General features: G+C 39.7%; 1 protein-coding gene across 1 annotated transcript in view; it reads left to right on the top strand.

Annotated features, from left to right (window-relative positions):
• The window catches only part of LOC147318861 (neural-cadherin), a 151,295-nt gene that overhangs the window by 98,925 nt on the left and 27,376 nt on the right, over positions 1-24,994 (top strand). The window contains exons 14-20 of the mRNA XM_086311010.1: positions 876-1,003; positions 1,087-1,273; positions 1,427-1,570; positions 16,332-16,615; positions 20,084-20,713; positions 20,806-21,802; positions 24,110-24,203. Coding sequence (XP_086167136.1) covers positions 876-1,003; positions 1,087-1,273; positions 1,427-1,570; positions 16,332-16,615; positions 20,084-20,713; positions 20,806-21,802; positions 24,110-24,203 — 2,464 coding nt within the window. The remainder of the gene's footprint in view (positions 1-875; positions 1,004-1,086; positions 1,274-1,426; positions 1,571-16,331; positions 16,616-20,083; positions 20,714-20,805; positions 21,803-24,109; positions 24,204-24,994) is intronic.

Here is a 24,994-nt window from a genome sequence, read left to right as displayed (position 1 = left end):
CACAATTCTAAATATGCTATATTGATGAACAAAGCAAAGTATTTAGTGGTTTAAAAGTTGCCATTACAAGGACTTTAAAATGAGTAGCAGAGCTCTGACCATCAAATGTAAAGAAGCCGTTGGTGAGCAACAGAAACTCGGGTGTAATGAGAGACAAGCTGGAGGAAATGACGAGAAGAGAAAGATTAATGAAGTGCGGTTCATATCCAGGGTCGTTTCTGGCAGAAAAAGAAGAAAACAGAAGCGACCGGTGGTGTCAGCTCCATGCCGTCTCCCTTTAACAGTGACTCACTTCCCAAACAGCATCTGTAGGCGGGTGGAGAGAAGGAAAGAGGAGAAAACACTTCCTGACTTTGATTGGCTTTGAACAAACCCACATCGGACGCTGTAATTGGCTTAGCGGAGCTTGAAAGTGAGCTGACAAGCTGCTTTGTGGACTCTTCAGGGTGTTTGGAGGATAATTCCTCACTAATAACTCAGTTTTCATTAGTGAGGGTAGACATAGTCCAGCTTCACTTTCTGATGGACTTTTTTTTTTAAATTTTGCCTGTAATTCATGTAATTCAGCCCCTTGTAATTCATCTTTACTTTTTAATCTCCTTTACTGCTGTTCTAAAAATCCAATCTTATTTCTGTCTCTTTGCCTTCTGTCTTGCTTGTTCTTTCTTTCTGTCTTTGTTTATTTCCTGCTCACTTTTCCATTCCTTCTAGCATTTTCTTTCTCTGTCTGTTTTTAATCCACTTTAATCAGCTTTCATGGACATGACAGGCTGTATGTGTTCTTTTGCCAGATCCTTCAACAACAAAAAAATATGAATGTGGGAAAATAAAGGATATTTTTTTCTACTGTTTCTTTTTGTTTTTTTCCCCCTCAGACGTGAACGACAACGTTCCTTTCTTTCTGTCGTCCACCTATGAGGCCACGGTTCCCGAAGGAGCGCAGATGGGCACGTCTGTGGCTCAGGTGTCAGCCACTGATCTGGACTCTGGTCTGCACGGGATGGTGAGAAACGTCTGTACTGATCGTTAATGATATTCTACTTCCTGTTCTTTTTCTGCTTCACTGCATCTCTCTGTGTTCTTCAGATCCACTATGTGATCCTGAAGGATGAAAGTGGGGACTCTCAGTTCTTCAGCATTGACTCCCACAGTGGGATCATTTTCACTCGAGCCTCTTTTGACCGTGAGCAGAAAGCTTCATATCTGATAGAGGTGCAGTCACAGGACGGCTCGGAGTCGGCCCGACAAGGCCAGCAGGGCCAGCCTAACACAGGTAACGCGCAATCAGAGAGAAGGCCTGCAGTCCAATTAATATAAAAGAGATCATTTGCAGACCTTATAAAACGAAAGTCTAGAGAGTCTTGCATGTGTTTGGATACGTTGAAATTATATTCCTGAGCAAAGCCTCCGTCCAACTTTGACTCAGACACAGCCTATGTCAGGATCTTCGTCACCGATGTGAACGACAACGCCCCGGCATTTGCCCAACCGGTGTATGAGGTGAGCGTGGAGGAAGACAAGGAGGTCGGCTTCGTCCTCATCACCGTCACGGCCAACGATGAGGATGAAGGTGAGTTAGAATCTGGCAGTTTTTCTGTCTCTCTGGGATGCACCTGTTGTTGTTGCTGTCAGTGGTGGCAGTGAAGTCAGTTCTTTGTGATTTCATGTGAACTTCAGTCAAACTGATCAAAGTCTCTGACTGAGTGTGCAGTTAGTCATAAAAACAAGTGTTGAGCAAGAAATTAGGTGCGTGAACTGAATGATCTGTTGCCTGCCTCTCTGTCTCTCCCCTCTCCCATTGAGCGCTGTTTCCTTTCCATACTTTTTTATAATCTTTCTCCTCTTTTTGCCTCTTTGCTTCTGTTTGGATGATTTGCATCCCCTCTTCTCCCCTTTCTGCTTTTCTTGTCTCAATCCACTCTAATTTTCTGCTCTCTTCTTTTTTGAATTTGTCTCTTCTCTTGATTTTTCTTAAGATAAACTTTGCTCTGTATAAGGTGACATTTGTTTTCTTCCACTGCAATAGCTGGTGGTCATGTCTCATTGTAAAATCTTACATTAGAAAGTCTGGATCAGTTTAACAAAAGCACACCTACGTTTTACAGCTTAAAAACCACTTAATTTTTATTGCTGTTTATTGAGACTGTGGGCAATAAATTTGAAGAGGTTTTGTTTGTTTGTTTTTATGTGTGTCTAAATTCAAAATCAGGCTGCCCAGGTTTAAACTAATATGTTACTTGCTTTAGTGAAATTATCCAGTTTGTTGTTGTGAGACCTCACATGAAAGCTTGATCAGTGTTAAAGTGTTACCACACAGGATTTATATGGTGGATGATATTATCCATTATCTATTCAGACCTGCAAATCACTCAGTCCGCTCTTGTTGTTGATGTAATACAAAGTGGGACACGCTTAACCAGTGTGGTTCACATACACAAAGTGAATGAAAAGGAATGCTCTGTTGAACTGAGAGTAAACAGTTGTGCAGACAATCGGGCTTTAGATGTGAGGCAGAATACGGATACTCAGCATTACAGTAAATGATCTTTGATGGCACTCTTAATGTTTGCAGTTTCTGTTGTTTCTGGTCATTAGTTGAAGTTCACAGAGTGTATATTAAAGATGGATGTAGCAAAATTACACCAACAAAAGTTCCTTAAACCTGTATTATTTTTGATCGCCATTAATGGCTGACTCCTCTGTTTGCAGGCTTGATTGTACTGAAAGACCCAGAAAAATGTTGAAAGTACAATTTGTAGTAAACTTCCATGTAAATGCTTCTTTGCTCGCCCAGTGGCTGCCCACTGCTTCACTGAGTGAATGGGTTAAATGCAGAGAGGGATTTTCCCCACGGGGACCAATAAAGTACACTTTCTTTCTTTCTTTTCTTCTTTAAAAAATATCTAAATAAAATCACGAGAACCAGTGTGGCACCCATCTGTTTATAACTGTTAACTAATCATTTATAGTTACTTGTGTAACTTTGTTTACTTTGTTTAATGCACCAAATAGAGGTAGCAGTCTTAGTTTTATTCTGTTTTCCATTGTGTACTAATTATAAAACCGTTTAAATGTATTCAGACTTCACAATAAAACTGAATACAAAGCCCAAGTCTATACCACATGAAAACATGTACTTTTAAGCTCTACACTTCCCATAGGTCTCCAGATGACTAACGTGAACAGAAATGTTTTTTATTGAGCTGAATTCAAATTCAACTTTATTCAAAGAGCTCTTTCAAGGCCCTTGTACTGTAAGGTAAAAAACATATTGCATTAAAGGATGAACCCCCAACAATGAGATGATATCCTATGAGTGAGCATTTAGTGACAGTGTGAAGGAAGAACTCAGTTCATATATTCTGGATTTAACAGGGAAGTAGATAAAAAGAAAAGCTAGTTAAAACAGACTAATATGGGATAAATATCTCTCTTTCTATTTCCTGTTAGTACTCTCACTGCAGTGTTTTGGATCAGCTGAGGGTTTTTCGTGAAACTTTTAGATGATCCGGATAATGAGGAATTACAGTTGAGTATTTCAGCCTCAACATAATAAATCCATGAACTAGTTTGTCAGCATTACTTTCAGACAGGATTTTTTGTTTAGTTTTGACAATGCTACGAAGATGAAAGAAGGCACTCCTGTATATTTGTTTTATGTGCACATTGAAGAACATATCCTCCTCATACAGCATGTTCTCAGCTCCTCCTGTAAATTACATCGTAAATTACATATCGTCCCTATAGTTTTACTGATTTGTGTCATCTGGCTTCACAAATAAATACAACTGGTTGTTATCTGCATGGCATTGGAAATGTATGCATTGTTTTCTAAAGATATTACCTGAGAGACCCATGTGTAAATTAAAAGGTATTGGTCCGAACTCAGGACCCTGTGGAACTCCATGACTAACTTTTATGCATGACAAAGAATCCTCATTTATAAAAACTAATTGACTTGATTATGTTTCAAATCAGTGCATTTTCATTAATCTAAGTGGCATGCATGGTAGGTTTTGGTTAACAGTAATTAGTCTCACACTGATAAGAAATTAGCTTCGTTAAACTGATAATGTTAGATAAGTAAACATTGCTTCTCAAGCTGCGCCTCCCACATTTTGGAAGCACCAGAATGTTAAATTACCTTAACCTACGTGACAGTATTTTAAATTATAGCATTTTTGGTTTAACCTACTTACCTAACATCAGAGTGCCTCCATTCATATTTGATATACAGGTTATGTGGAAAGTATTCTTGCTTTTTTTGTTGTTGTTTGCTTTGTTTTCTTTTTTTGGAGGGTAATTGGGTAGTTGTGTCTGTGCTAACAGAAGTACATTTAAGTAGTTTTAAAAACTGATTTTAAAATTTTCATGCTCTTCAGTTTTCTTAATTTATTAGTCCCCGTTCTCCTCACTGTTGTCACTCGTCTCCACTCTCCTTATTTTCTCTCCTCTGTTTTATCTCCTTCTCTCTTCTTCTCTTGCTGTCACAGCTCGTTAGCGAGTGCCGCTGCTCCCTTGAGGTCGGCGGTTTTGATGTTTGTCTCTTTGTTTGTGTTTGTCCCTCATTCCTCTTCCTCCTCCGCTCTAAACCAATAAGCACCAGGAGGCAAAAAAAAGGAAAAATATCAGAAAACAACAAAAAACAAGCCTCTCTCTCTTCTACTCTCTCTCTTAATGACAGCTGTTGGCGTCAGATCAACGCCTTTGAGGTTTTCTATACTCAGAGCATGAGTGAAGGAAAGAAGAGTGATGTCTTATTATTTATTTTTCTTTTTGTAATCTTTAACCTTTTTTTTTTCTTGTTGACTGCAATATACTTTTATACGGTGTGACACAGTCTACCTCCTATTCATCTTCTATATTCACCCTGATTCCCTGAGGAGTTCCCCAAACTTCCAGTCACTCGTCTTCCACTGTCTCCTTTCTTAATACTTTTTCCCACAGTTTGAGCAGACTTCCGAATTGAGCCATTTACTGAATTTCTTAAAAATAGAAATAAGGAACACCTCGGCACGCAACCAAACTTGCTATAGGCTTCGCTAACAAGCTATAGCGCTTAAAAGAATATCTGGATGAATTTCAGTCCAAGTCGTTCCTGCACTTTTGCATGTTGGCTGGTAGCAGCAGAGTACATGTGTAATTGAGAGTTTATAAATACCATGTTGCATGACTCATAAAGCCAGAATGACAGCAGAAATACCATCAGTCATGTCATATTTACAGAATGCACATCCCTTTTTAAAGTTGTGATTCTCTTTTTTTTTTAGTTTGTCTGTTATTTCTATGACCACTAATTGCTATCCCCAGAAAATATTGAGATCTTTAGCAAAAACACTCAGTGGTCTGACAGGTAGGCAGGATAGTCAGACTTATCTAGAAGAGAATACAAAGTAATAATCTATCAGCTCTTTTCTAACTACAGTTGTAATTGAAGTTATTGAAAACAGAAATCATACATTCAAATAAGCCATTAAAGCAATCTGTTAGCAAAGGTACTTACATTTAACTTAGAACTGTCATTTTTTTGTTGATCATATAGTCTTCTGAGTCAAAATTAAATTTCCCCTTTCATGTGGAACATTTGACTGACACATGCCAACTGTTCATAATGTAAATGAAGTCATATAAGGATGTTATTATCTATAAAGTTACGAGGTTACATCCCGCAAAACATGAGGAGGAATAAAAGTAACATTTTAAATGCAAACAGAAATCCCCACAAGCTGAAAAAGTTACACTGTGATGGGACGTTAGAGACTATTCTATAACTATTTCTTACTGCAAAGTTAAAAAAATATTTATACTAAAATATTTGGTATGAAAAAAGGAAGGTTAGCCCTGTAGTACACTGGTAACCTGTCCAGGAAGTACCCCACCCCTCACTCTAGGCCCACTTGACCCTAATTTTGATTAATATAAGAAAACAAATAAATTGAAAACAGAAGTTTCACTTTATTTTCTGGCCCTTGACTTGTTGATTAATTTATGGTTCATTTTCATTTGAGCACCTTCATAAACCCTATAAATTCTTTTTCTCTGGGAGCGCTCCATATTTTGAGGCTTGTGTCTGAAAATCTGCTTTGCTTTCTAATTTTTATTGAAAGTAGTTCAGTCAGTCAGTTAAAATAGCTGTTTTATTTATTTTTCTCTTTTTTTATTGTTTTGTCTTTTTTATGTGGCCTTATTCCTGGAAATGTCTAGATTTAGTATTTTACCCCCCTCAGACTGATCCCGTGAGGTTCTGAAAGACGCTGAACACTGGATTAAGAGATGCTAAGATTGCAAAAAGCTGTACAAATCTTTAACCTTTTTTTCTTGCTGACGCTTTATCCCCACTTTTTTTGTCTCGCCAGAGACTCCCCGTAGTAATCAACAAACACTCCTCGGCCCTATACCACTTGGGGGTCCAAAGGCTCAGATAAAGAAAACCAGCCGTGTTGGCTTAAACATCCCTTAAACCTTCCTAACAGGCACGTTGGTAAGGGTGAGATTAACTAAACCCCCAGATCTGATCCATGCTGAATCAGCTCTGTGAGCGTAAAAGAGGGAGATCAGGGTGAAATGTTTGTAAATATTTATCATATGTCCATAATAACTGCATCTTTCTACCTCTAATAACTCGGTTGTTAAGTTCTAGTCATATTTGGTGGTTAGATATAACTAAACCTTAATTAGATTGTTTTCAGTGTTTGCTCTGTTGTTGCTCTTTTGTGATTTGCTTTTTATAGATTATAGCTCAGTATCTTAAAAAGTAACAATTGCAGTTCAGTGGCTGCACTGAATTGCGATGTTTGCATTTCTGTAATTACAGTTATTAGAAGACATGCGGGCGTTTGATTCACTGTTTCCTGAAACAAGAGAAATACCTTGTGTCACTTACTTTCTCTTACTGCTTTGTCTCTATTGTGAGAGCAGCAGAATCCAACACTTTGGTAGACAAACATTAGCACTGCCATCTGCCCTCCTAATGTTATCTTTAAGAGTGCTATGTTGCAATATTTTTAATGTGCTTCTATTTATATTTTGTTGAACATTTTTGTAATTACATTATCACATATGTTCACAGAACTCAAAGCAATCATTACTGTAAAATATAAAAAAGATTTCCGTGAATAACTGTTTTCTCTGACCTGTTTTTTTAACTTAGTCCAATTTTGCAATTTTTTACTTGCTGCCCAAACCTTTCTAGTTTCAGGTCTGTTCAAGTTATCAGTCAGTCGCCTTTTGAAAAATGACAGTTGGCAAAGCGACAAATCTGTCGTTCATTTGTCATCAAACTGTTGATTTATTTTTCCTGGAAAATAATATGCTGGTGAATAGTGAGCACGGACTTCTAGCCCATACTGATTTGCAGTCCTCGCCGTTGTCCATTATGTAATGCATAAAAGTTGTTTTATCTATCTTGTGTTTTATTGCACAAACACTGGCTTGCATGAGCTGATTCACATTCTTCTACAGTGAACATGTCCATGTTTCCAAAATGGCAAATGAGTCATTTTCATTATCATCTTATTGCAAGCTATGCAGATTTTAGGCTCATTTACCTCTGATGCATTTTGGTGTTTTTTCAGTCAGATTCCTTCCCATGTTATATGGAGATCAGATACATTGTTTATATGCATGTGTAGAGCATGTGTGTACATGTTAGGCAGATTAAAAAGTGTGCGTGTGTGTGTAATGCTAACTGAAGGTGAAAAAAATCAAACTCCTGAAAGCTCCAATCTCAAGTTTGATTAGCTGTAAACAGAACTCAAGGTTTTATCCTCTAAAATGCAGCAAAGCAGCCGTCACCTTGGCTTCAGCTGTGTGTGTGTGTGTGTGTGTGTGTGTGTTGTACATTATGACCACAGTTTGTTGTTGAAGCTGACAGATGTTGAAGCACCGGTGACCTTCATTCCAGACATAAACTGTAGGTCACTCAAACACAATTACCAGGGACTAAGCGCACATACGTACACACACGCCAACGCTTTCCTTTGCTGAATAGTTCCTGCATTTGTTACAGCTTGATTTGGTGTTTGTTGTAATATAACCTAAGGTAGCGTTGAGGTGACGGGGGAAGGGCGGGTTTAGATTACCTCTCTTTACCCCCTCCTCTCCAACCTAAAGCTGATTAGGTGCAGCAGCTTTTGTCACCCGTCGTGTTTTCTGGGTAAATTTGGTCCTACTAGTGTAAAAAAACTGCCGAACTAAGATCATCTTGTAATGAGATCAAGGGGCTTTTTTAAAATTCTGCTGAGTCTGGCGTTTCAGTCTCGCGTCGCCCCTGGGTTTAGTACACATGCACAACTACCTACTACTGCAGTGAAGTTGAGCTAATGAGGTATGTGTGAATGTGAGTGATTGTTCATGTAATTTTACATTGTACTGAATGGAGGTGATGGTTATGATGGTTAGGATTGGATGGATCTGGGACACAAAGGTTCCTGATTTGCAGTCCAAAGTCAAGCCATCAGAGTGTGTAACAATTCTACTAAATGAAGCTTAGCCTGTTTGCTAAGTTGAGTTTGTTGCTGCATTTAGATACCACACTTCAGTCACTGCAACACAGCTTTAATCATAGCAGTGTTTAAGCCCTCAGCGAGCTGCTTATTCTTCTCTCCTTGCTGCCTTTAATGCAGTCTCTGAGTCCCCTGAGGTGGTAAGTTTGTATCACCCTTTCACAACAGGAAACCATATTGGCTTCCTGACCTTAGCTCAGCAGGGAGAGGGGGGACAATGAGGTCAAAGCCCAGAAAAACCAAAATTAATGTTGAACGTGTTTGTCATATTTATACATACAATTGTAACACACCTTTCCGTATTAGACCTTCCATCTGGTCTTTAGCAAAATATTCATCATCTGCTGGTAGCAGTGCACATACCTATTGTTCTAGGTTTTCCTACTAACAGACGAAACCATTGCCTCAAACTAATAAACATGAAACAGTGTGTTTTAAAGATGTGTCCTGTAGGAGAGCCCCAGAAATCTGAGTTTTTCCCCCTTTATACTTGAAAATTGTTTGCAGGCCTTGATTATTCTCCAGACAGACTGTTAAGATGCTCCACGATGATTTGCAAGCAAAACAAAAATGCAAAAATCCCATGCTTTTGCCCTTTCCTGTGCATCATCTTTAGGGACCACTGTACACAGTTTATAAGCAAACAGTGTTTAATGCTCTATCGCAGTTCCTCATCTCCAGGCCAATGCTATGTTTACATTTTATGAAATTAAAACTATACCAATATTTATTACTTGTGAAAACATTATTTTTATAGTTTTGTATCAGTTAAATTGTCACTTACACTCATTTGTTATGTACGCCTGTTCAACTGCATCTAATGACCCAATCACGTGGAAGAAATTCAGTGCATCTAGACATGTAGACAGAGAGGAAAAAAAACACCAGAATGTGGAAGAAAAGTGATTTAATTGACTTTACAGTTTTTCTCAGTCGCTTTGGTGCGTTTCTCAGATCAGAATTGAAATTCTCATAACTATTAGTTCAACCTCCACAACACTCAGTCATTTGTGCACATCATAGTAGCAATTTCTCCTCTCTCTGAACAAACTGCAAATGATTTTGGACATGAATCAGTTGCTTCCATACATTTCCCTGCTGCTTTCTGACATTTCCATTTGCTTATGTCATGTCAGTCAAAAGTAATCATACCTATGGATGCTGAATAGTCGTTCCCAATAAAACTAATATTCATACATCCATTGCTTGAGTCATCACACACAAAATTGTTGAACTAGTTATCACATGCCAAATATTGGCCATCTGTCAAGCAAATCCTATACCTTTCTGTATCATTGTTCCTGGAAATGTCTCCGAAATTGAACAATTGATCTCGGGTGAATTACAGCTGTCACTCATGAGGAGGCGTGTGAAAGTTTAGTTGTAACCAATGACAAACAACTTGTTCACTGTCAATTATGGATGAATCCTGTGAATCCCCAATTGGCAAGCATATATAAACTGCGCAGGAGCTAGTGTGTACCATTTCTACACTTCTGTGACACAAAATGGAAGGTCAGCACCGTGGAAGAGGGGTGAGGATGCGGGGAGGAAGGGGAAGGGGAAGAGGGAGAAGAGGCAGATATAGGCGGATTCCTAATGAAATAAGGGCTACAATTGTGGACCATGTTGTCAATCACGGCCTCACCATGGAGGAGGCTGGTCGAAGGGTGCAACCCAATATTGGAAGAACTACTGTCAGTTCAATCATTCAAACATTCCGTAGGGAAAACAGGTATGCAAACAGTAATACACTGTACTGTACTGTGCCATCTCAGACACATCACATGTTACTGTACTGTATTTGCAATTTCACAAAAAGTTTACTCTGCACCACATAGGATTGTAAGACAACCTCGCGGAGGCGGAAGAGGGCCCCTTTTTACCCCACAGCAAGAAGAAGCCATTTGTGCAATGGTCATTGCAAACAATGCAATAAAGCTGAGAGACATACAAAGCGCTGTCATAGAGAATTACACGGTATTTGGCAATATTGAATCTGTTTCAATTTCAACAATTGACAGAGTACTCAAGAAAAATGAAATCCACATGAGCAAATGGCCCTGCTAGCAGCTATGGATGCAGCATGTGACGACATCACAGCAGGGTCCTGCAGAGGATGGATTCGCCACTCCAGGAGATACTTTCCTCGCTGCATTGCGAGGGATAACATCTGTTGTGATGTAGATGAAAATATGTGGCCAGACAGACAGGAACGTCTGGATGTGTCAGAATGATTTACTGTACTGTTACATGTGCTGTTTATTGTTCACATTAGTGCACAGCTCTACCAAATGGGTGATTTTATGTTTACATGTATTCTACAGTGAACAAGTGACTGTAGCATATTTTTCTTTTGCACAATTCTGTAGGATTACAAACATTTCTACACAATGGAAATGTGAAACGTACGTATTCAGTGTCTCAGTTACTCCCAAGACTCCCATAACATCTACAGTGACTTTACTGCACATTTCAGATGGCTGTACAGGTAGGCCATAGTGCTGTCGTCAGCATTTTCAGGTGTCACCAATTGTTTTTGCAATGGGAAACACTGAAATTATAAACTGTCATAGTGGAAACATGACAATGCCATTTGACTATCTTGTTCATAAAGATGGTGTCAAGACTTTTCATTTTGATGGCACTGACAGTTTCATTGACATGGATACTTGCTTTTGAGGTATGGATAATCAATTCTGTGCATGTGACGTGCTTTTGCAGGCTATCCACTAGGTTTTGCAGTTTGCACTAATTGTTTTGGGAAATGCACTAACTGCTGTGCAAATGTTAATGGTGTTCTGAGAAACGCACCAAAGCGACTGAGAAAAACTGTAAATGCAGCATGGTTGTTGGTGCCAGATGGGCTGGTCGGAGTATTTCAGAGACCTGTGATCGAATGGGATTTTCACATATCCAGTCATTGGAAGTTCTGTGGGTGAAAATGGTTCTAACTGATTCGAACAGATAAGAAAGCAACATCAACTCACATAACAACTCATTAGAACCAAATATGCAAAGGAGTATGTCTGAATGCACAACACCTTGAAACAGACAGACAGATAGATAGATAGATAGATAGATAGATAGATAGATAGATAGATAGATAGATAGATAGATAGATAGATAGATAGATAGATAGATAGATAGATAGATAGATAGATAGATAGATAGATAGATAGATAGATAGATAGATAGATAGATAGATAGATAGATAGATAGATAGATAGATAGATAGATAGATAGATAGATAGCCTCCACAGTCAACAGATCTTCTTCAGATCAGAGCACCTTGAAAATGTGGTAGAAAAGGAGATTCACATCATTGATGTGCTGAGTAAATATTACGGATCATATCAATATAGAAATATCTCAGGAGGTTCTAGCACCTTGCTAGAATCTATATCGAAAAGTCAGATATTAATATTTACAGAACTTATTATTACATGAATAACAGTTATAGCACACAATAACAGGAGAAGATGGATGTATCTATTCATTAAGTCCTCTTTTGAAGCCTCAAGATGAGCATATTTGCTTTTGCTAAAAAAAAGAACCCAAAAAAACATATGTGATGAGAAGGGACAGCCTGACTTTGCCCATTAACTAATTAGTTGTGAGTGACAGCCCGTTATTGAATGAGTTTGTGGTTTCATACCACAGATAACCTTTGATTTTTAAACATGGTATCACCAAGATTTGGAAAATAGACTTAATTCTTCTTCACTATGACCCAAAATGAGTGACTGAGCCCATAACATCAGTGTTTACAGTGATTAAGATTCACATCGATTTCCATTGCATCGAAAGTCTCTTTGGAACCACAGCTGTCACCATCTGTCACAACCTGGAAGAAGCATATGTCTGGAGGGTCTAATGTCTTTGGACCCTCCAATTGCTCAGTCATGCAGCAGACTAATATTTAATTTTTACACTGTAAATTTAGCTTTCGGTTATTTGTATTCGAATTTGTCATTTTAGGATGCGTTTTACCGATTACTGGGGAAACCTTACTCCAAAATCTACCATCACATATCAGGCTTAATGTTTTCTGTCATGTTGGAATAAATACATGGCTCTACTCAAGATTTCTGGGTACTGCAGCCAGCTGAATTTCAAATATCCACAGTATCTCTTGCAGGCATCTGAGGCCACAACATGTGATATTTTCTAATGTGGTTGTAAAACGAAATGAAACTTCCTCCAAATATGAGTTTAGTCCTTCAGAGTGTCAACCTGCAGTCACTGCTCAGGGACGACTTTCCCCTCCGGTCCACCTCACAAGGAGCAGAGATCTGACCTTAATCTCAATTTGGGCCTCCTGCTAGGCTGCGAATTAAATCAGCTCTATCCCCTAGCGTGTGCGTGTGTGTGTGTTCATATGTGTGTGTATGTGTTAAGAGGGCAACACCATATGGCCAGACTGATCATTAGGGAGGCTGCCGGAGGCAAAAACCGCTGGAGCTACTCTCCTTACACACATTTACACACACTCACATTTACACACACACACTAACTCGCTCGCTGAGTGTCACAACACATCGTGCTTGGAGGCTGTGACGGACCAGTGCACTTAAGCTTTTTCCTCGCACACAAACGAGCACACACACTCTCCAGTGTCGTAATGAAGGTCCTCCATGTCTCCACAGATGGTGTTTGTCTCCTAAAGTCTCATTGGTGCCGGTAAACAGAGAGCTAGCCGGACCAAGACAGACCTGCCTCTGGGCCCTGAACATACATCTGTGTGTGTATGTGTTTGCCATGTTTACCATGTCCCTATGTGTGTGTGTGCTGGCATTTCTTCAGTTCATCAGGAAAGTAGAGGGAAAGCCAACAGAGGAAAGACAAGGAAAGGAAAGAGACTAGAGAATGAGATGGAAAAGCAACAGAAAGATGAAAGAAGTGAAGGGAAAGAGGGATGAAAGTAGATTATCAAAACAAGTGGACAAAAAGCCTAAAGAACAGACGGAAGTAGGAGGAGAATAAAAGATTTGGGAGGAAGATACATGAAGGAGAGTTAAGGAAGGAAGAAAAGACTGTGGCAAGAAAAAATAATCAAAGGAAGAAAACAGGACTGCATAGCAAAGCTGAAAGAAACGGTAGGCTAGAGGGATGGAGGCACATGGAGAAAGCAGGAAAGAAAGAAAACTAAAGAGCCGTCAATGTGAGAAGAGAAGAAGGAGAGGGGGAAATTAGTCAAGTTGGATGTATACACTGTGGTTCGTGTAAACTCATCTTCAAAAACTGGTCACCAAAGCATTTAAGGCAAAGATGCAAGTCACCGAAAAAAGTGTATTCACATTATAAGAAAATGGAAATCTACATTTTTTTCCATAATTTAAAAACTGCTGTTTCAGTTATTTTATGTTTGATTAAACGGTTGATAAGCTGTCATGAGTCCTACGAATGTCACCAAGAGTGGGTCTCCTCCATTTACTGGGAAGTCAGTATCGCCTCATTGACTGAAGGTTATTTTACTCTGCTGAGCAGAATCATTAATATGTTTTCAGCTTAGAATAACATCAAGATTCGGCATTTGGGAGCCGGAGTAGTAACATGGATTAATCCACTTGACCCTAGATATTAAATATAATTTTCTTTTTTTAATGTAGAACTCAACACAACAGGTCTCATTCACCCAATGTTTTTATCTAAGTGCTTTCTTTCTAACTTTAACTCTCCAATGAATGAATCACAAGCAGATCTGGGTTCAGTCTGTTTCAGGGAGACTGGAGCAGCCAGGGATCGAACTACCAACCTTCCAATTAGCAGATAATCTGCTATACTTCCTTAATTAAAACTAGCCAATATAAAGTTTCTGTTTTGGACTTTACTTGCATTACATGACATCATTTTCATTTTTACAAGCTTTTTGATTGGGGTTAAACATCAAAGCAGTTAGCAAGACATAGAAAAATATTGTGGCATCAGTTCAAAGAATCATTTTTAATACTTAGAGAACTTATGGAAAAAACTGTGTATTTACAACACACATTGAAATAAAAGCCAACCATAGTTTTAGTCTGCAAAATCACTGAACATGTGATTGAAAATATTAGTAGAAATAGTAAAGGTAAAAACTACAAAAGGGTGTTTCGCTTTGCTTTCATTATTTTAGGACAAACATGGGGTTGGTGGGATGAAGGAGTCAGCTGGGGACAAGGTGAGAGGCAGTTGATTTGCTGTGGCGACCCTTAAAGGGAGCAACTGAAAGAGGACTTTGCTTTTGTTATTCTCCTTCTGGAAAATCCTTTTGTCCCTGTGACATTTGTCGGGTAAATCCACCAAGAACAACGCATGATGCCGTTAAAGAACAGTGCTCTCAGAAGTTTGCCACTTTCTGTTGCGACCAGTCCTTCAGGAGCAGAAAAAAAAGCAGGAAGGAGACCAAAGATTGCAGGAAGAGATGGGATCAAATGGCAGACAATAGAGAAATGAAGAAATGACCGTTTGTAACCGTGTCAGAGTTGAAAGTGAGTCGATGTCCCAAGTGAGCTGCTGTTCTTGAGGCGTTGTTTAGTAGTGAGGGTAACTGAAGTGAGAGTGAGCGGTACTGCAGACATCATAACTGGCTGCTGTGGTGAGCGGAAAAAGCTGCAGACTGAACAGTCAGTGTACATTCAGGCCATCACCTGTGGTCATGACTGAAAATATGTGGTTGCAAATAATTTATGAAATTAGTTTCCTTATGTGGGTTCCCACCACATATCTGAAGTCTTTACTCTTTCTCTGAGTAGAGCAACAGCTACATTTTTGACAGCAGAGGTGAGAGAGTGGCATCTGATCAGGATGCATTTTCAGTACCTTTCACTGGACCCTCGGGCCGACTAAAGGCCGACTCGTGTCCGACTCATCTGTTCTGGAAACACAATGGAAAATGTGTGAGAGTTTCAGTATACAAGAAGTGTGTCTATTCATACTATCCAATTTAAATGGACCTAAATCTTAAATAGTCACAACAGAATAACCCAAGTTTCTGCTGTAACAAAAAGCACATCTTACTTTAATTCTGAGCCTTTCTGTAGGTCTCTAGAAAATTAATTGCGTGATGGGGAAACGACTGTTTGTGTGAGGAGATTTTGAGGAGGCCAAGGTATTAATAACCCCAACTGTAAGAGAAATACCTGATTCTACTGAAGAATTTGACCAGAAAGCTTATATTATGGCTTCTTACAAAACCTCATTTTATTATAATTCTGTGTGCAGAGGATTAAGGGTTTTCTCAATCCACAGTTTGAGTCTTACCTCAATTTTTGGTTCACATTTTTGGTTAACTTTTTTTATTTTTTAATGGGGCATAGATAAGAAAAAAATGGGAGACATTTTTACCACAGTGATAATCACTTGACTGTGACTGATCTTTAAAAATTAGAGCTTTCATCAGACTAGCACCACAGGAAGAGCATTTGCATAACATGAGACGCTGGTCATTAGTGTTGCAATTTTAGTATCACATCTATACACTTATATGTGATTATGATAACTTAATATTTTATAAAATGTCAAAAGATTCTTTATTTATGCCCCCGTTACCAGGCGAAATTTTAGTTTTAGAAAGCCCAACTCGTACTCTACCAAAGCAAAAATGCAACACAACAATGATGCATTCAACTGATATGAGTGATAGTAGCATATACAACTCTTCACCAGATGTGCTGGATTTTGCAGCCTTCTTATTTCAATAAAATTAAACAGTCCTTTTTGGAAGCAACAGGAACATCATCCTCCTCCTACCTTTGTCTCCAGAGCTAAGCAGTATGATCGGATAAATCAGTTTCGTAGAAAAGATTTTAAAAAACTGACAAGTGCTTAATGTCTTCCATCCAGGTGCTAATGCCAAGCTGCGCTACCAGATCACATCAGGAAACACCATGGGCACCTTCGACGTGGAACCTGAAGTGGGCACCATCTTTGTGGCTCAACCTCTTGACTATGAGATGGAGCAGCGCTACGAGCTCCGGCTGGTGGCCTCAGACGGGAAGTGGGAGAACGAGACACTGGTGGTCGTTCAGGTGGTAAATCGCAACGATGAGGCACCAGTTTTTAGCCAGACCGAGTATCACGCTGCTGTGATGGAAGAACTCACCCAGCTTCCTGTTTTCATCCTAGAGGTTAGCGAATCTGTTTGTGTCGTATTAAAAGTTACTTAAAGGACTCTTATTAGTCATTTTAGATCGGATTATGTTCACTATAATCAACTCAGTTGTGATTTTAAAACACTGACATTAGAATAGACAATGCGGTTTTTCAAGTTTTAGTCGCGTCGTAAAAAATTATACAAAATCATATATAATTAAACAGCAATTTATGTTCTTAAGAATTTGACATTTCCTTTTCTGGTGATGCTTAGCGGGAATTTTTATGACTTTTGCAATGCAACAGACAGAGCAACTGCTAAAAGGAGTCACACTCACAGCATTGTCTTTTTCAAATTCTTACAAACGGTTTAAGCTGAATTTGATTGGCTGCTCTTAGGAAACTCCCATAAACAGAGCTGAGCTCAGCCAAGAACCCCAAATAGAGCCAGACTAAGCTAAGTTCTCTTTGTTTTCCACTACTAATAAGTGCCAAGTTTTTACTCTTTTCACACAACAAAATAATGGATTAGTCAATTTATGACCATATACAGCGTAACTACAAAACACATGAATGGATGGATTGATGGCATGTTTTCATTTTTTTTGTAACTGTTAGCCATTAGCTTTAGCCTCTAGCCTTAAGCACTGATCACATGTCCACTCAGTCCAGATGAAACTGTTTAACATATAAACTTGAGAAAGTAGCACCTCCCAAACATACCTTTAAGATAAAGGAGTTTATTGTGAAAATGTTAGTGTTTATATGAACAATATGTGAAAATGTATCAGATGTACTGGAAACAAACCTAATTGTGTTTGTTACATTAGGAACATCGAGCTGTATTAGCCTGGAGCAAAAACCTACCTGAGATCAAGTGACCACATACTAACACATCGCACATGTATGAAATTGGTTAGCACAATATTAGCTGACAGAGGCGCCAGTGTTTAACCAACCAAAACCTCCTGACAGGAACTGCCTGCCATTTGAAAAGTTGCTTCAGAAAAGTCAGAGTCAGCCTCCTCCTCCTGTGGCTTTCATTTCGTCACACCTATCACCGGTAATTCACAGTAATATGCATGTGCCGCCAAGCTAAATCAGATTAAAAAGGTGGAAGCGCGTCTGGGAGGCCAGGGAAGTAATCTCTGTCAGAGAGGCATGTGTCACCAAGCCCTCAACCTGGGCCTACTTCCCCTCGCCTGCTGGAATTGATTTGATGTGCGTTTGGTTCCTCTCTAACGCTCTCGATAGTTTTTTCTGCTACGCGGCGACCAGGGCCTCCCTCAATGCCCGCCACTTTCAGCCCTTGCCCTCAAATATAATTCAGCAGATAGCGAACAGAGGGGAAAATCCAATTTGAAATGAATATTTTTTGACTTCACCTGCGCAGCAGCCTGCTCTGCGGTGCCGCGGCTGCTCATCTTCAATATTGTGTACCTGCATCACGTTGTCAAGAAATGCAAAGAACCCACATGGGGGAGGTGGCTGGGGAAGGGAGGAAGGGGGGATGACTTCAAAGCCTTCTGTAAACAAACCCTCTGGTGAGAAAAGAGGAAGAGAAAGGGTAAAAGTGTACTTTTTCTTGCTTTTGTCTGTGTCTATTAACTTTTAATTGCATTGTGTGTCTCCTTGACAGATGTGAGAGCTCGTCTCGTTTCTGCTGCTCTTGTCCCCTTGTTCAGAGAGATAGCAGGAAGGCTGGTTAATTAAGCAAACAGGACAAAGCAACTGAGAAATGTTTATTCCTGTGTTGGCAAGTCCCCTTGTGCAGGGGCAGCTGCTGCAATCAGCTCCCTGCCTCGTGTCCTATTTGTTGGGCTTCACATTTGTACATAATGAACAAGCAGTTCAGCTTTTTTAATAAGAAACTGCCTGATGTATAAAAGAACAATAAAAAAAACTGTTTCTTTAAAGAAAAAAAATGTTATTGAATGGACTTGCGACGACAAATGTGACAGCTTGCGATTAACTTTTGCTGCAGTCCTTCTATAATGAAGCCACTTTTTTAACAAGGAAATGTTCAGTTGGTGTTTTTTGATGATTATTTTTTATGTATTTGTAATTTTTTAAGTTTAAAATTATTTTCAACATCATCAAAAGCTTGATTAGTAAGTCTGCAATAAGTTTCGTGCTTTAATTCTGAAGACATTTTCAGCCCTTTTTCCACTTTTCCAATTTAAAAATGGGGACTAGTCAGCATTTCATACACAAAAGCACTTCAAATAATTAGAATAAAGATCTGATGTTATAAAATGCAGCATCTGGCTTAAAGCCCAGAATACAGTTCATGCATCTGTGTGTCCAGAGGAATCTGGGTGACATAAATTTTGTCATCTCGTGCAGAAACAGGTTGTCAAAGGCTCTGTGAAACATCAAATTTTAAAACAGTTCCTTAAGGTAAACCATAGCAGTTAACAATAATGGTATCTGTTAAAGTATGTGCTCCTGGTAAATGAAAAAGTTAGGAATGAATATGTTTATTTACGCTTAACAACATAATACTTTAGGATATTAATGTGAGGGACCATTAGTATTGGTAATACTGTGATGTTAACAATATTGATATTGTGGTATGGCCACCTTTATATTTCAACACAACCTGAACTCTCTTAGCCAAGCTTTCTCATCATTTCTTTAAGTGGTCTTCAGGCTTCTTCAAGGACATTCAAACCTCTTCTTTAGATGTTGGCTGCCTTCTATTCTGCTTCAGTAATGTTGAGGTCCAGACTCTGGGGAAATTCCATTGTTTGTTTTTCCATCTAGGTATATTTTATTGCACTGGCAGTGACTTTGCGACCATTGCCATGCTGAAAAATGAAACTATTTCCAATCAGACAGGCTAGAAGGCAATGTGTAAATGAAAATCTGATGGTGTTTTTCTGCGTTCAAAATTCTGACAAATTTTGACAAAATCCCCAACAACAGTAACTGAAATGCAAACCCAAACCATCACAGAACCTGCAGTTTTTGCAGACTGCTAGTTAAAAAATGTGCCCAAAGATAGTTCTTTGCTAAGCTATCCGTTATGTGTGTATGCAACACTTTTTCATCCATGGAGTTATAGATGGGCTTTGTTATGCTTAAATGTCACAGGTACAGGGCATTTCGTTGCCCTGTACCTGTGACATGTGCAATGACAATAAAGTTGAATTCTAATTCTATTCTATTCTAATATTCATTGGCTTAGGAAAAAAAAAACAATCATCTGAAAATGATCAGGTACAAGAAGTGGATTGAAAATGAGTGAAGAAGCAGCCAGTGTGCAGAAAGCCTGGAGAACTATTGCTTAAGACCACTTTAAAATATTTCCAGAAAGCCTGGCTCCTTGAAAGAAATCAGGGGAAACATTTACACAGTGCTTTATATCACCTGGAAATTTCTAGTAACACTGTGACTAAAACAGCAAGCTTGATCTTTAATTTTTAATTTGAACTACAAACTCAGTGTTTTGAGAATTTTAGATTTTATTTTACTGTTATATTTCTGTGTAATTTTTGTAGGTATCAGCTACAGATCCCGATCAGGAAGCTGACCAGAGTGCTCTTCGCTATTCCCTCCATGGCCAGGGTGCTGGTGGTGAGTTTACCATTGATGAGCGCACTGGACGAATCTATGCTCAACGTCGACTGGACCGCGAGGAGCGCCCTGCCTGGAGATTCCTTGTCCTCGCCACAGATGAGGGAGGGGCAGGTCTCACAGGATTTGCTGATGTACTTTTAGAAGTCAGAGACATCAATGACAATGCTCCCTTCTTCCCCTGCCCAGCACTGGAAGTAGATGGTTGTTTTCTTGGTCAAGTGCCTGAAAATTCACCTGCAGACACATCCGTCATGGAAATGCGTGCCATGGATCTGGATGACCCCAATGAGGGCAGGAATGCCTTGCTCACATACAGCATCATCAAGAACATTCGCAACGAGATCAACCTCAACCTGTTCTCTATCAATGCCACTACGGGCACCATCTACACAGTACTACGCTCTCTGGACAGGGAGATGGAGGACCGGTATCTGGTAGTGGTGGAGGCCCGTGATGGAGGGAGTTTGGCAGGGACAGGGACAGCCACCATTATGGTTTCAGATGTCAATGACCATCCACCCATCTTCACTCAGAGACTCTACAATACTCAGGTGAGTCAACCTCGCTAACCTTCTTTAAACATTTACATTTATTTTACCAGTGATGCATGTAAATAGATCACTTACTTCTATGTGTTGATCAGGTGACTGAGGACCTTGAGGTGAATAGCGAGGTTCTTGTAGTTTCTGCCACAGATGGAGATGAGGGCGAGAATGCTGTGGTAACCTTCAGCATTGTAGGTGGTGATGAAAACAGAAAGTTCTTTGTGGAGACAGACAAAGTGAATCGACGTGGCGTAATAAAACTTAAGAAGAAAGTTGACTTTGAGAAGCCTAACGAAAGGACTTTCAATCTGACCCTGAAGGCCGAAGATGCCGATTTCTTCAGCCTCGCCTATTGTCTCATTCAAGTGGAAGACTCCAATGACCATCCTCCTGTCTTCTTTCCACAATTCTATGAGTCACCAGCTATGTCTGAAGATGTGCCAGTGGGGACAATTGTTGCTCAAGTTACAGCTTCTGATCTAGATTCTGGCCAAAATGGGCGTTTCTCTTATAGTATATCCAAAGAGTCAGATCCCTACAATCAGTTCCTGGTGGACCAGTCTGGTTGGGTTGTAGTTGCTGATTCTTTGGACAGGGAGAAAATTTCACAGCACAGGATCATGGTCTTGGCTACAGATGCAGGGAGTCCCCTCCTGACTGGCACTGCCATTGTTGTGGTGACTGTACTTGATGTTAACGACAACGGGCCAGAGTTTGAGGTCCCCTACAAGCCTGTTGTTTGGGAGAACACAGCTGCACCTCAGCCAGTGAAAATGAATGAAACCTCCTTGCTCCTTCATGCCACCGATCGCGACACCTCCACCAACAGTGGGCCATTTTCCATACGGCTTCTGATGCTCACCTCAGACGCCACCAACTTTAACCTGACGGACTTTCGGAACGGAAGCGCAGCCATCACCGCGCTCCGCGCTTTTGATCGTGAGCGGCAGAAGGAGTACCGCCTCCCAATTCTCATGATTGACAGCGGCTCTCCTCCAATGAGCTCTACTAGCACGTTGACAGTTGTGATCGGCGACAGGAATGATCATCCCCACTCACCTGGACACACCAACTTTATTGTCTACAGTTATGAAGGTATGTTTTGTTTTTATCTAATTCAATGAGGTTTCCAATGCTTAATTTTTGAGACTAGCTCCATGAAACCTATATATTATTACATAATTTGGTTCCAAATGTCCATGATCAAAGCTACAGAGTTTGCTGAGGTTTATGAAAATAGGTTCTGAAGTCCTAGTCTGTGAAAAAAAAAGTTTTTTTTTTCATGGCCATGATCAAATAAAACTACACACAGATCACATGAAGCGTGTTGTGTCAAAAAAAAGGGTTGATTTTAGATGTGACGGCAAGTTTTTCATTGTTCACCACTATTCATCTGTTGCATCTATGACATTTTCATTCAGTGATCTCATTGTTGTCCCCGAACAGAGAAAATTAAACGTGGGCATGTTTCACTAAATGTGCCGAATGCACAATGTGATTTGCGAAAACAAAGTGTTTTTGTTCATCGCGATGCTTTTCATTTGTAAAAACAGTAAGCATGCAAGAGCCCTGTAGGGTCTGTAAATTTATCTGTAATTTGTGAAACATAATGCTGCTAACATTTGTGGTGTGAACAGTAGCTGCAAAAACTGTGAAACTGGCCCCAGGCTTTTCTCTGATTTAGTGAGGCATCAAAGTGAACCAGTGTAAAATAAATGTAAACTAGCTGCACACTGATGAAAACTGATTGAAAACTGGAAATTGATGAAAACACGATGTTTAAATAAATGTGTGCTGTTTGTATCCACAAAATTTAGACATTCATTTGGTTTTGGATTTTTCTTTCATGAGAGTCTCACCGTTCAGTCTAGTATTTTACACTCCACTGGAGAAAGTTTGGGTGTACTATTGCTTGAACACGCCTTTACCCCAGAACATAATGTATTATATTATATTGTCCCAGTTAAAAGTTCCCTGGTCACTCTGAGGGATTCAGCATGGTTTCTTTTTAAACCTTTAGGTCTCTATTATCCCACCCTATCACATAAAAATCTCCTCACATCAAGCGTTTAATGCACTGAGTGGCCCTTTAGTGCCATTTTTCAGTGCAGTGTTTAGGGTCTTCACCCGTACTTTCATTTTTCCACATAAGAAAAAAATAAGGATGCAGTTGAGCTGGTAGAAGGCATAATCACACAACTACAACCAGGAGGGTAGCTCGGTCGATCCCCAACTTCTCCAGCCTCATGCCGAATTATCCTCAGGCAAGTTGCTAAACCCCAAGTTGCCCCAGATGCATTCATCGAAGGGCGAGTATGTGTGCGAATGTTAGGAAGCTAGGTATAGATTAAGCTCTGTATGAATGTGTGTGATTGGGTAAATGAGACTTGAGGTAGAAAGGCGCTATATATCACCATTTATCATTTACAACAAATCTGAGATGCCTGCCTTTTTGTTCTGTCACTATTTAGGTTTAGGAACAGATTGTGTTTTATGCTCTTTCACAGCATTAACCACACATTACAAGTCAAACTTCTCCCATTTGCAGCAAGCATCTCCTCAGTTTTCTTGGTCACCATATTGATGTGTCCTTCAACAGCGGAGCACATTTAATTATGGTCTCTTGCTGTCTCCTTCTGACATTTAGGGACTTTTTAAAGTCCGCCAGACTGCCTTCAATATTGAAAAATGACACTAAAGCGTTACCCAGTATGTTTTAACATGTGACACCTGCAGGTCCTGACCAAGCGTCAGTATGTAACGTGTTGGGAGTGAGAACGAGTTGCCCTCCCACCACCTTCTGAGCGCTCTCCACTCATGTTGTTAATACTGTACTTGTCACAGTCGACTGCTCACAGCCTCCTGCTCCAGCCCACATCACTTATTTAGCGTTTCATACCATCTGTCGGCCCTCTGTAATTTGCTGGAAAAACTAAGGTATTCTGTAATGTATTTTTAGTGGATTCCCTCTCGGGGGCCTTTCCACATGAAAGTGCATTAACCTGCTAATATGAATCCATCACGTACCTTAACAACATACCATGAAGCAAACAATTAAGACCAGCTTAAGTCCCGGGTTTGATGAGCACGTAAACAGGAGGCTTTTTTAAAAGGCAGCTGATTTCACGGCTAAAGAGATTACAGAGCTGTGTTCAGCTTTTTTTGGAAGAGGGGGAAACTAATGCGTGAACATATTACTGCTGTGCCGTCAAACCATGACCGTGTGTGCCAATGAGGCATTGCCCGTCACCTTATCTCCTTAAAGAAGCCTCTACTTTTTTTCCTTCACTCTTAATATTTGGATTGTACCGGAGGGACCCTTTGTGCTCAAAACTAATTCCTCTCAAAGCTTATACATTTTTGGACTTTTTTGTTTCTTTTTTTTTCCCCACCTCCTGACAGGTATTCTCCAGACGACAGTGCTCGGACAAGTTCAATCCCCCGACCTTGATGACTGGAGTGAGAAAGTGTACCGTTTTGAAGGCAAACCAACCAGGTACTTTGATCTCATCAGCTGAAAACTCTGAGATGCCTGAAAGGTGACTTGCAGAAAGAGAGTGATGGAGGTGAAAGCACAGATGGATAAATTAAGTAATGCAAAAAGAAAAAGAAGGAGATATAGATAAAGTCAGAAGTATGGCAATAATATTGAAAATATAGAGAAAGATTCTTTTAATTAAATCACAATTAAAGACAAAACAAAGAAAAGACAGGAAGGAAAAGAAGTAGAAGAAAAATTTGAATAAGGCCATTTTCCCACATGCACTGCAGCCCTGAACTTTTCTAGTCCTTCCCCAGCTGAGGCATATGTGAGAACACAAACGTTCATGGCAGTTAGATCAAGCATTAAATAGTTTTTGACCCTTCACCCCTTTAAAGTAAATCTTCATGTAATCGTCCTCAAGATGAGAATTTCCAGCAGTGCAAACACATCTGATATGATCTGCTTTAGTGCTCTAAATGTGAGGAAGTGCAACTTCAGATAATGTCCTTACCTGATCGTCTGGACCTTGTCTGGAGTTCAGCTTAAGTCACAGAGAATCATGCGTGTAAACACTTTGAGGACAGGAAAGAGATTCATGATGAAGAGAAGAGATGGAAACAGATACAGGCTGGTTCTTTTAAACATTTTGAATGTTCTCAAATGGAAATGCTGCTTTGTTTTAGGCAGGCAAATGCATTTTTTATGACTCCAGACAGGCTGCAGTTTCAATGTATTCCTTTGTAGCTTAGGATTGTGGTTGTGCGATATCGTAAGTAAGCAGTGACATTTCAAATCTGTTTGTT

The sequence above is a fragment of the Aulonocara sp. 'chitande type north' Nkhata Bay genome, linkage group LG11 (assembly GCF_057382095.1).
Source record: "Aulonocara sp. 'chitande type north' Nkhata Bay isolate Kocher_YH1m ecotype deep benthic linkage group LG11, A_spYH_male_GT1.1, whole genome shotgun sequence".
NCBI classification, from domain to species: domain Eukaryota; kingdom Metazoa; phylum Chordata; class Actinopteri; order Cichliformes; family Cichlidae; genus Aulonocara; species Aulonocara sp. 'chitande type north' Nkhata Bay.
Note: the sequence above shows the minus strand (reverse complement) of the source record. Positions and strands in the feature narration are given on the sequence as shown.